A 13,759-nucleotide genomic window follows, 5' to 3' on the forward strand; every position below is an offset into this window, starting at 1 on the left:
GGTGGGTGACGATGAGAACCGATGGTGAGATGTTTGTGTGTGATGATACAGTCGATGATGATGAATATTTACTATAAGTAAAATTAGCTAACATTACTATTATACCCTTATCTATTTAATAAATTATTTAATTATTTGCTAAATTCTCATTGGTACATACATGCACACAATAGTTGCTAGAAACATTTGAACCTAGTTCTCTCTCTCTCTCTCTCTCTCTCTCTCTATATATATATATATATATATATATATATATATATATATACACACACACACACATTTAAAATACATAAAAATATGTAAACATATACATATATAAACTTAAAAAATATATAAATACGTAAAAAATATGTTTATACATTATATACAAAATTTGAAATTTTTTGTAGAAAAGTCTCATTATTTTGGAAAGATTAACAATTTGGTCTTGTTACCTGCTAAACAGGCTAAAAATGGCTAAAGTGAAAATTAGCCGGTTTTTAGGCTTTTCTATACAAAAAGTTAAATAGTCGGGACTTTTCTATTCAAAAAGAAAACTAAAACTGTATTAATTTTTTTTCCAAAATATTAAGATGGAAATAAAAAGAGTAAACAATCACCTTAGAGGTTGATTCACTTTATAGTTCGTGCACCATTAGAAAGATTATTTATTTTGAAATCAATAATGGTTGCTTGGGAAGAAGGATACATCAGATAAACTGTGAGTAACAAATAGAGTTTTTGGCACTGTAGCACAACCAAGTTTGAAGAATTTACACATTTAGCCACTCGAATATTTTTTTTGTGCTCAATTAGTCACTAAAGTTACAATTTACGAGTAAATCACGCCATTTTGTTGCCTGACACGCGAAGAACTGGTTAGTTTACTGATGTGGCATTTTAATTTTAAAAGAAACTAAATTACGAAGGCCAGGCTAGCTTCCACATCTCATCCACTTAACTAAAAATGGAAGCAATACGACACTTTACTCATTCTTCCCGTCATCAGTCCCGGTTGAGAGAAATAGGGTTTTCTTGGCTTCTTCTCTTTTCGAAGTCAAGCAACAACAATATTCTGCTTAGGTAGTCATGACATCGATTTTCTCCTAATCGAAAAACTTCAGGAAGCCCTTTTATGTGATTATGCATAGAATCGATGTCCGAACTGTAATCAATTTAGAGCCCGCTAGAATAGAAGACTCTGCATTATTAATCGTTGGACCTGTTTAATCTAAAAAATTCACAGCTCGTACTATTTCAAATCTCCAATCGTTACCTGGTGGAGATAGTAAGTTTTTATGTGATACAGTCGTGCAAAATGTTTCATGAGCTTACAGGTTACAATCGAGTTATGTTGTATAAGTTTCACGAAGATGGACATGGTGAAGTGGTTGTTGAAAGCAAATGAGACAATTTAGATCCTTACATCGGTTTACATTATCCCGCTACTGACATCCCTCAAGCTACACGATTCTTGTTTAGACAAAACCCTATTTGAATGATAGTCTTTTTTCCCGACTCACACCTGGGTCGTGAGGATAAAAAAAGAGAAGAAGGGAGCATGTTGGATACACATGAAGATACCTAAATATGGAAGCACTCTCGATTGCAACGTGTGATTAAAAAAATGAAGATCGATTGCTGATTTGAGAAATTAAAAAGGACTAGGTTTAAGGAAGGAAAAAAACAAACCTCAATCGAAGAGCTCTCTAACACTATTGAGTGAAGTGACGATTGAGAGAGGTTGTGGAAGAAGAGTCATGGACGAACTGACGACTCTTTATGGCAATGGTGGAATCGAAAAGGGTATATTGTTGTTTAATTTTTTATACCAGATATTGAGATATGTGAGTAGGGGGTAGGAGAAGAAAACAACTTCTTGAATGGTTAACAAAGTTTTCTTGGACCAAACCCATCAATTTCTAAAATAATCCATCTGGCATTGTTGCTTTGTTGTCGGAGGTTAGATCGGAAAAGGGGTTTACCAAAGCCATCTGAAACCCCCAAATGGTTTTGAAACAATCGAATACTTTTAACACGTGGCATTAACTTGAATGTATTTTTCCATGTATGATGTCAGGTAACGTGGAAACCTGTTGGTTTGCAGGCCAAACCCTTATTTAACAGGTGAAATTCAACCTTAGTGACTAATTGAGCACAAAAAAAACTTGAATGACTAAATGTGTAAATTTGTCAAACTTTATTGTGCTACAGTGTCAAAAACTCTAACAAATAATGTAGCATTAGCAATGTCATTTATGTTGGTCTAGTTGTTGAATGGGGAGTTGAAAATATAAATACTTCGAGAATAAGAATTTATTCTTATGATATCTTATCAGATTAGGGATGTTAAAAAGTCTCGTGGGACTCCGATCCCTTGGGAGCCCTGTCCCGTACGGGGGCATTTGTTGAAAAAAAATCAGGTACGGGGGTGGGGGCGGGGTTGGCAGTCCCATCCCTAAACCCCCATGGGGTCCCGTTAATAAATTATATATATATATATATATATATATATATATATATATATATATATATTAATTATATAAATTTAATAAACAATAAAATGATTTTTACATACAAAAATTCAACAAAAAACAAGTTTTTAAGTTGTTTGTAACATGTCAAATTATGCTATAAATGACCATTTGTTACTCAAAAAATAGTTTCTTTTAGCCCAAACAAGAACTTATTTTAGCTCAAACAATAACTTTTTTAGCCCAAACAAGGTAACCCAAAATCAATCGGGGGCAGAGGAACGGTGGCGGGGGTAGGGGTAAGAAGGGGAATTCGGGGGCGGAGGCGGAGGCGGTAATGATGGAGATTTCAGGGGCGGGGGCCCGTTTGTCCCCGTTGACATCCCTATATTAGATAGCGACTGAGAATTCATGATTGAGATGGTATTTTTTAACATTTCTAAAAATAGAGAAAATTAATAAATTTCATGATATTTTTTTTACTTAAAAAAATATCCGTATTTATTTTAATTAATAATTCCAAAAAGAAAATGTTAACTCAAACCATGTGATTTTGCACACCAGATTAAAGGACAAATTCCTTTTTTATTGATATTTTCTTTCTTAGATTATTTTCATCATTAACGTTTGACACTTTTAAGTAAAGAAAAAAACAAAAGAAAAAACAAATTCTGATTAAAAAGTTCAAAATAAAAGAAATATGGCTCTCCATAAAGGCATAAACCAAAGGTTGCACCAATATTAGTTTATATGGTGTTTTTTTGGGATAATTACTAAATTAGTCATTTTTATTAATTATGTTTCAGTTTTTAGTGAAAATTAAACCATTAATCGGAAATAGCCTCCAAAACCATAAACTTCGGAATTGCCTACAGTCAACATGCCTTTGACTACGGTCAAAGGTTGTTTGACTATGCTTTTAATGAGCTGTCAACGGTTTGGTGAGCCGGCTACTGTTTTCCGACCCATTGTTCCAAAATATATAAAGAAAAAATTCACTTTTCTCATTTTGTGTGTTTCAAGTCCGGAATTCTCTCTCAATGGGGCCTTCAAAGAACAATTAGGTGTGTCTTCGAATCTATTATACATGCAAACTTTCATTTTTCCAATGTTTCATCCTAACTAGCATACCATGAAGTATATGTAATACAAAAATCTAGTAAAATGACATACATTTTCTTGTAGATTGATTCCTTAAACCTTTAAGAGCCTAGCACCCCAAGTGTGATGTCTAAAATGTTTCACACAACACCACCAACAAGAACTTGAGATAAATATACTTGCACTCAAAACCGGCTAGCCCTCTTTCCTTTCACTTAAGTGCCGATTTTGGTAGCTATGAGGTCCTTTATATAGTGTGACACAACTAGGGTTACACCATGCAAACCCTAATGTGCATGACTTTCCACATTCCTCATGCTCCATGAGTTTTAACCTCCATGGAGTATCCATGGGTCACCACATAGGTTTAGCCCAACATAAAGGATTATGGATCATAAGCCCACTATATAAGAATGAATGATTTACACAATCAATCCCCATTTATTTAATTAGTCTCTTTTGATCACAAAATTAATTCCAAACTAATTCTTGATTAATACTAATTAAATAATATGATTTCATATTAATATATTATAACTTATAATATATTAATAAATCATAAATATCCTCTTCTTAAAAGTCAATCCTTCAGATTGTTCCAGTGCCATGCAACTGAAATGGACCATGCTACTCTCGGGTCAAGTACATACCAATTATAGTTATGGGCTTAGACATTAAATCCAACAAAACGCTTCTCCAACACCTCCATGATATCATCCTTGATCGTACCAAAGATCACATGAGTCTGGTCAAGTATGTTGCAGGTAATCTCAGACGAAATAAACTCCTGCATCTGATCATCTAACTGCCTGGCTCCAGAACCTGAGCTCGAGCCCTCACCAACACAAGAACCACCAACCGGTCTGCCTCAAAGAGTCACCATACTAAAAAATAGACCATATAAACCATCAGAATACGCATCAATATATACATTGAGGAGTCTCAAACTCTACAAGCTCCCTGGTTTCATCGCAATTCTCCTTGACTCGGGTACGGATCCCCCCTGTTTCCATTAGTATGAGCCTATGCTACCTTCCACATCTATTTGTACTTTCCTCAAGGATCGCTTTGATTCCTTCAAGTCACTCCTTACCCACACAATAATCTCCACAAAACAAGGCTCCCAACACTAAATATCTTCCTAGGTTTTCCAAGGGCAACCACCACACCACTCTCCACCATTAGCTGTAGAAGGAACTCTTACCAATACCCTCTAACTAGCTCACGAATACAATCACATATCACTGACACCAAATAATTTTTCGAATGAAAGGTCTCATACTACAACAGGTGAACTCAAACAAGAGCTGTACAATAGAGTTAAACCTAACCTTCTAAAATTATTTAGTTTCCGCAATATGTAACTTAACATATTCGCTTACTAGTTAGATGATGTTAGTGAGAACTCCTAAAAAGCATAAAGCAAGCAGCATTCGAGCACCGAGTAATCAAAATGAAGCATAACCTAATCAGGCCACCATATCACTGACTGATCAGTACTAGCATGCAAGTCTACAAGCTCATATAGTAGGCATATAAAGACATCTCTCCTAGCATTCTATCATGCAAATCCTGAGCAGGTCTTTAGCCCCAACTTGCATGTAATTTAGAGATTCATAAATCAAAGCATATCATAAATCATGTATGAGTATTTTGGGAGAACTTACTTGAGCTCCGTTGATTGCATGCACCACACCCTTTTCTTTTATTAGAAACTTTTTTATAAAACATTTCTTTTTTAAATATTTTACCAAACCCTCAGTTTGAGTTCATACATACCCGAGAGTACGTCTGAATCCCTCAAACTAAGGCTCTGATACCAACTTGTGACGTCCCAAAAATAAGACCAAAAATCTTCATTTTTAAATTAATAAAACTGTAATCCAAAACATCATCATGAAACCAAGGTGGAACAAAGTGTATCAATACATCATAAAACATTAGAGTAAATCACAAAAAGCGAAATAAGTGGTGTGTGCTCTACATGTTGGGTTTTGAGCAATCTAACACTTCCTAAGTGTGCATGCAACCCTAATAAACCTTGGATCTATGTTTGTCTAAATACATGCAAAATAATAATTTTCCAAGGTTCATAACCTATCTAACATGGCATGGGGAACATTTAAACATAAAAGAGTTAGATGAGATTACATACCTTTTTGATGAGATTGATTCTTTGGAGTTTGAGAGCCAAGCACCAATAATGTGAATGCCTCAAATGGAATCACAAATCACCACAAACACTTGGAAACTTTGAGAGAGTGTACACACACTTATATTTTCGGCCACACACAAGCACACACACTAGTGGCTATTTCATGCAACATAAGCATGCTTATATAGTGTACATGGTTAGGGTGAAACCCTAATAACCCATGACCTTTCCTTTTCCAAGGATCCATGGGTTAAAAGCTCCATTGATCATCCATGGACTTCCATAAGCCTAGCCCATTAACAAATGAGTGTTAGCCCACACCATATAAAACCAATAGCCCATAATCTAATTAGTCTTCCTTTTAATCTCTAAATTAATTCATAATTAATTTAAGACTAAGACTAATTAAATAACATGACTTCATATTAATATATTATAACTTATAATATATTAATAAACATATGTGTATAACTCTCATAAAATTATCCATAAATAGTTCGGGTGAAGTGCAACCCAAATGGACCATGCCGGGTCGGGTCAAGTATATACAAAATAAGTTATGGACTTAGACACCTTATCCAACACTACAATCATCCTGGACTCTTCCCTTTCGAACCAGAAGTACCTGAATTATAAATTGAAAACCGTAAGAACAAAGCTTAGTAAGTACCCTAAAATACCACATATCATACATAGTAAACACATAATGAGCCCCGCTATATATACAGAAGAGTGTTGAGAGTAGGTTAGAGTTATTGTTCTTCCTGTTCATAGCTTAGATAGTTGAGAGTAGGTTAGAAGAGTGTTGTAGTGAGGTTGGTTTGTAACGATGGAGAGTGTTTTATGTGGTAAGGTGTTTTCTGTCATTCTGTGTACGTTGTTAAAGACCAAAATGGTTCTTATTTTCGTAAGAAAAGAACTGTTGTTGTATCTGATCGTGTTTCTTTAGACTTTGTTTTAAACAGTTGGCCAAAATAGAATTAGTATTTCCCCAAAACAACCATGCCTTTCTTTACCTAACTGTTTCAACATGCAATCTTCACTCACACCATCCCACTTATTATGTACATCAGCCATATCTTAGGCTATACGGAATGCATCATACGTGTTTATGGAGTAAGAATGTGCCACATCATTCTACCTTCAAGTTACTAGCAATGGGGAATGGTATTAAGGAGTAAGAATGTTGTGACTTTGGAGAGAGAGAGAGATAGAGAGAATGATTATCATTCTGATAAATTAACCATTTCGTTTAGCCTTAGACGTCAACTTTCATTTCCCTTTAGACTGTCTTCTATCATTCTGATAAATTAATCATACTAAACATATCTACATCAACATCATGAAGTAAAGTGACTTTGTCGACTAAGAATCATTATTTTTACTGTCATCACTGACATCAACATCATCTTCTACTATAGAGATTTTAAATGTTTTTTGATAGGAATTAGAAATATATATCCATATCTATGTTTAAAAATAATTCAGTTAGAGCTAATATTAATTACATGTCATGTATTTTTCTACTTTTCGTTTTACTTTTACATTTTGTGGTCATTTTAGTTGTTATAAGACCATAAAATAAAATAAAGGAATAAATCTTGAAGTCTAAACATAATATATCATGCCAACTTCAATGAGGCTAATATGAGGGATATGTAACGTAACCGCCGGCCGCCTGCAATTCTTACGCAAGAACGAATACGCAACATCGATCACAAACTTTTTCATGATCGAAGAAGCTTTTCTAGCCTTAATGTAAGAGAATCCCGTTATATATGCAACCCCAGCTTCTTTCGCCTCCACCAATTGCAGAAGTTCATCCTTCACCGCCGGATCCATCGCCGGACTCGACGGCGGCAGCTGAAACCTCACTCGTCTTCTACTCATCTGTGGATTTTCAGCGTCGTATGAAGATTTTAATATCCTAAGCGTTGAAGGTCTGATAATCGATTCACCTGGATCCGATTCGGAGATGATTAAACCGGAGTTCGATCTGGTGCTGATGACCGCCATTCTGCCGTCAAACGATCCGGTATCGGAGGTCGGCGGCGACGGAGGTTCAGCCGCTTCCATTTGTATAAACTCCGCCACGCTTTGGATCAATTGATTCTCGAAGTTCCGATCGTCTTTCTGGATGTCTTTATAACCGTATCTGACGATGCACCGGTACATACGATACGGCCTAGGGCAAACACGGCCGATGAGGTAACGCTCCGTCGGTAACACAAACGGGATCGGAACGTATTTCACGCATATGAACACCACCACGTTGTGGAACGCCGGTAGATTCGTTACAAAATGGGAGAAAATCGACGGGATTCCGGTGGCGAGTTCGGAGTAAACCAGGCCGATTCCAGGTACGCGAACGATCCCTAAACTCGGTCCCAAATTCAAAAGCCATTTCAGTTGGATTTTATTATGGATATCATGTTTATATTTTCTTCTATTCCCATAAAACCAAACGAACATGATGAACATGAAGATAAAAGCAAGCAAAACAGAAACCCAACCCCCTTGAGGAAGTTTCATAATTGCAGCTGATAAGTAAACCCCTTCGATGAACCAGAAGAACACAAGAAATGAGATTCCGAATATGACGTGTTTTTGCCATACGAATGTTATAACCAGTGCCATGAGAAAAGTTGTTATGAACATCACTGTCATGCATGCAAGCCCTGAAATCAATAACATAACCAAGTCAATATTACTTTAGGATTCATTTCATTTCAATTTAATTTCTTACAAAATGTTCAACTTGCCATATGCATTTCCAACGAGAGTTGTGTCCTGGAATCCAATGGTGATTAAAAGAGTAAGAATCATGAGGATCCAGTTGATTTCTGGGATATAGATTTGACCAAACATGTGTTTTGAAGTGTGGACGATTTTGACCCTGGGGAAAAACCCAAGGGCATGACATTGTTTGACAATGGAGAAGGTGGCTGTGATGATAGCTTGACTCCCAACAATGGATGCTAAGTTAGCAATTGCAAAAACAGGCCAAAATATCCTCTCTGCAACAACATGATCATAATTCATAATCCATATTAAGGAATTGGAAATTACTTTGTATTTCAATGACATTGTTATAATGTTGTGATGTGAAGAAATGAAAGTATGATGTTATATAATAAACAAATAAATTGAAGTAAAAGGACTAATCACCGGGTATAGATTTGTAGAAACTATCGGGAATTGAAGAAATGTTTTTTGACAAATAAGCAGCCTGACCCATGTATTGTACAACCAAACAAGGGTATACAACAAATCCAAATGCAAGCTGCACATAATACATATATAGATGATTAATAATAAATTGGTTATCATTAAAAAAAAAAAAACCAATATCAATTGTATATTGTGTAGGACTTACTCTTATGGAAGATGCAGTAAAATGGCCAAGATCTGCGAACATAGCTTCGGTTCCTGAACAGAAATATGTTAATAGTTAGCCAGTTGACTTAAATTGAAGTTCAACCCTGATTCCCTCATAGCAAACACTAAATAATATTAAAACATGAAAGCAAAATTAAGTTAAAGTTGTGAGAGGGATATACCTGTTATGGAAAGAAGAACTCCCCCAAGTGAAATCCATCCCTCTTTACGGGTTTGACTAAAGAACTTGATAATATAATGAGGAGAAAATGCATGCACAATCTTTGGATTCCAATGTATGACATTATAAACCCCAATAGCAAATATAGAAAACAACCATAAAATAATAACAGGTGCAAACACAATAGCCACCCTGTGAGTACCAAAATGTTGTAGAGCAAACAACCCCACCAATATAAGACATGCCAATGCTATTACTTGACCTATCAAAACAAAAGGAAAACAAATTACAATCATACAAAAAAACTCTTATCTATTCCAATATCCATAATTTCAAGAATGAAATAAAGAGAAAACTTGAACCTCGATCATTAGTTACCATGAGTTAACGCTACTCCTTCACCTTTAACTTGAAGGGCCGATACAGCTGATAAAACTGTAATAAAAACATACCATAAACATCAAACCTGTTACAGAAAAAAATTATTTATATATTAAAATAAAATTTACCAGAGATTGCAGGAGTAATAACACCATCACCAATAACCATTGAAGCTCCTAATAGTACCACTAAGATTAAAGCTGTGCGTGATTTTTTATGTTTTTCCAGAAAACGTTTGAGTGAGGAAGAAGCTGGTGGTTGTCCTGTACAACCGTATTTGTAAGAAGACAGATCTTCATCAGCTGCTTGTTGATTAGGCAATAAATTAAACCTTGCATGCCTGCAGATTAGTGAGTAAAGAGCAAATGTTCCACCTGAAATGTATCAAATTAAACATTTCTCAAATTAGATAAGAATCATAAGATAATCCAACTGTTTTAACTTAAGAATGTGAGGAGAGACTGTTTTGCACACCTTCGCCACTATCATCTGCACTTAATACGATACATGTGTATTTTAGAAGCGGGATTAATGTTAAGGCCCAAAAGATTAAGGAAAATGCCCCAAAAATAACTTCTGGATTTTGATGGTGTTTTAGAGACACAGCAAAGACGCTTCTGTAGACGTAAAGAGGTGAAGTGCTCAAGTCTCCATATACAACGCCAAAGCTTTGATAAGCTAACAATAAATTCCGAGGAAGAAGGAAGAAAAACTGCATCCAGAACAATAGTATGTGAAGACAGTTGGATTTTAGATTCATAAGAACAAACACCATTAGATGTAGTTGGAAACTAGATTATTTAGCTTTCTCCCTGCTAAATTGAAATATTTCAGTGTGATAAAAAGTAATGTGTAGGAGACGGTGTTCTAACCTTAGAAGTTGCAGTTCTAGATTGAGTCTCCATTGATATCGGCAGTATCCTGCCTATTAAAATATGAATCCAATCTTCATAAACAGAAATCGATTGCTCAGTTAGGTCGGGTTTGTTAATGAATGTGTACAGAAGCAAAATTGAAGTACAACAATGAGATATTCTTGCGAACAGAAATCGTAAGCATTTGTAATGGTATCGATAAGTATGACATCACAATATTCATATGAAAACATGAATTTGAACAATATCAATGCATTAGAAATCATAATCCGATGTGAACATAAATTTGAGAAAATGATCAAAATAAAGGTAAAATAACTTGCATGATTCGAGAAAATTGGGGAATTAATAAGGAGGTTTGAGTCGTTGAATTGGCGGGATTTTGTCCCAAATCAAATTACGACATTTCGCATACGTATTCTACAGAAATGTTAAGAAATTAAAGAAATGCAAAAGAGAGAAACCTGAGATTGTTGAGGAAGAAGACGGAAAATGTGTCCGTGCATACGTTGAGAAAATTTAATCGAAGATGAAAAGAACAATTTCAACATGGAAGAGAGGAGAGGAGAGAGAGGGGATACTTGTATGAAAATAGTTTGAATGTGTATTCCATTTTTCTTTTGTAGTAAGTAATAATTTTCCTACTCGAATTTTCTGAATGGTTTTATTTAAAATGTCTACTTTGGTCGTGTTTTAGTTCATAGCGATAAAAATATAAAATTAATACATATCTTTTTTAAACTGCAAAATTGATCCCCGTGATTTTCAAAAAATTATGAATATGGTCCAAAAAATTTCCAACTTGCATTAAAGTCATCAAATAACTACCTCTTATCGTCGGATTTTCACGTAACCACCACCGATTGAACCCCCATAGGGTCCGATCAAAATCCCTTCCTCTGCCATTAACCATCGTAGGACACCATCTCCAAAGTTGGAAAAAATTGCATATCCATTGTTGTTTTTTTATTATTTTTTTTCTATATTTTTTTTTGCTGAAATCACTTCCATTGGACTCCCTTCAATATGTAGACAAAACCCTGACAAACCCCAACTCTGAATAACCGTCGTAGCTACCTTTAACGGCAACCCCCATGCTGCCATCATCGATGACTTTTTTTTATGGGTTTTGATACAAAATATAAGTTAGTTTTTTATAAAAACCGGTCAACGGAAGCGTTATAAAAATAATAAGTTTATTTTTAGTATATAACAAAACCAAATCATCAAGAATCCATTTATAGAGGTTAGAATGAAATAAAAACAATCAAATATTTTTTAGAGAGAAAGAAGGGAAGAAGTAATACCAAAAAACTAGCTCAAAACTCATGCAAGATATTCATTTAAATACTCAATGTAAAGTAAGGGCTTAACATTAAAATACTTTAAAGTAGTGTTAGTCTTTAGAAGCATGAGAGACATGACATGGAGGTTGACAAACAACCTCCACGTTTTTTTAATATTTTCAGCCATACCTAGTAAAAGAAGAAAAATTCTTTAATTTTTATAAACTCAAAGTTTATAGAATATAAACTTTGTTTTTAGGTAAAAGACAAAAGAATCCAACTACTCCAAAAGGTTGTGCATGACTTATTAATTCATACCATATAAAATAATAGCTAGTTATATTTTCTTATAATTATTATTTTCACAAAACAATAATTATTCCCTAATTAAAATACAAAAATTGATATTATTTGTTAATAATCATATCAATAATAAATATACAAAATATGCCAACTTGATAAAGGTGTAACCCTACATGATCATATATTATTAACAATATCACTCCATAATGATTTTTGGGCATATAGATTCAACAATCTCCCACTTGCACAAGATTAATTATAGACTGACATAGAAAGTTGTTGACGTCTAGCAACGGGCTACTGCCCCTAATAACATATGATTATATGAAGGGTGTCATCTCATTAACAACCAAATTACAAGATCTCTAAGCTACAATTGTTACTAAAGGTGTGTATAAATTATTCATTTGTCTCAGACATCATGTTGAACATGAGATATGGATCGCAATCAATCTCATTTAGTGTTCAAATTTTAGTAAGAGCTTAGATGTCTAACTCTCAATGAATAAGAGGGACAAATTCCATCTTGGTTACATACGCCCATCAATGTAGTTCATGTCATACCTAATAATGGCCCTTATGACTACCTTTAATGGAACATCGTTAAACTATGTCAAAGCACAACAATTCTTACACTTCAAGTCCCAAATATGTATCTCAGGTCTAAGAATACAAAGATACAACCTTGATCAAAAAATCACTCTTGACGACGATCCATAAAGTGATTTTGATGTGAGTCAAGTCCAATATTTATTCCCTTAATCAAGTACCTGCGAAGTTGGTAGAAGCTCTTGCTATTTTAATCTCCATGAAAATCAACCAATCCAATCATAATAGTCTTACCTCATAGATGCTCCTACAACTATGAACGACTATGGACACTTAGAATAACCTAGTTATTCAAGGATTTAAACATGCTAATATAGAACACGACAATTATTTAATGAATGACTCATATCCAATATATCAACTCATTACAATATATGTAGCTTTTATTGTTCCAATATCCAAATACTAAATTTCAATCAAATGCATCTACTTATATTAACAAGGCCCTATAGCACCAACTAGACTTTCATGCTTTAGTTAATGAAGGATCTTTGTTAAGTAGATTTAACAAACTTATTTTGTATAGACTTTGCAAATACAAAAATTTTCAATTTTATATATATAACTCATATATAAAGAAAACTGTTGAGAATGTATTAGATGCTTAAATATGACTTAGATGCCAATACTAGCGTAATGAGATATTCATAGTCACAATGAACTATACTTTAAGCATCTTAGTTTGTGGTTCTCCAAACCACAATGTACTCTAGTTCTGATGTGTAACTGTAATTAAAATCTACATGGAACCCCTATCAATATAACTTTCTCTTCATTCATAATGAGGACACACCCAATTGTGATTAAGAATCATCTCAATCTATTTGGAAGTTTAGCACATGTGTAACAGCTTTAAACATAACTTTCTTTCAAATACTCTGCATATTAGGAATATTTCTATAGTTCTCGCATGTACTTTAGAATGTTCCTATAAGTCACACAATGACTTGTTCTCGAATTATAATGGTATCATTCGACATGCTCTAAACATACGACTTATTTGACCTTTACGCATAATCATGACATATGTGATTAAT

General features: G+C 34.3%; 1 protein-coding gene across 1 annotated transcript; it reads right to left on the reverse strand.

Moving 5' to 3' along the window:
* Positions 1 to 7,197: 7,197 nt before the first annotated feature.
* Positions 7,198 to 11,089, reverse strand: LOC111909225 (potassium transporter 4). Its single transcript, XM_042900696.2, has 10 exons — positions 10,989 to 11,089; positions 10,522 to 10,595; positions 10,124 to 10,361; positions 9,778 to 10,023; positions 9,647 to 9,703; positions 9,270 to 9,530; positions 9,086 to 9,138; positions 8,878 to 8,992; positions 8,472 to 8,726; positions 7,198 to 8,387 (listed from the first exon to the last, which is right to left on the reverse strand). The coding sequence occupies exons 2-10, from the start codon at positions 10,552 to 10,554 to the stop codon at positions 7,318 to 7,320; spliced, it is 2,328 nt and encodes a 775-aa protein (XP_042756630.1). The 5' UTR covers positions 10,555 to 10,595; positions 10,989 to 11,089; the 3' UTR covers positions 7,198 to 7,317.
* Positions 11,090 to 13,759: the final 2,670 nt, after the last annotated feature.

Source organism: Lactuca sativa, chromosome 1 (genome assembly GCF_002870075.4).
Source record: "Lactuca sativa cultivar Salinas chromosome 1, Lsat_Salinas_v11, whole genome shotgun sequence".
Taxonomy (NCBI): Eukaryota; Viridiplantae; Streptophyta; class Magnoliopsida; order Asterales; family Asteraceae; genus Lactuca; species Lactuca sativa.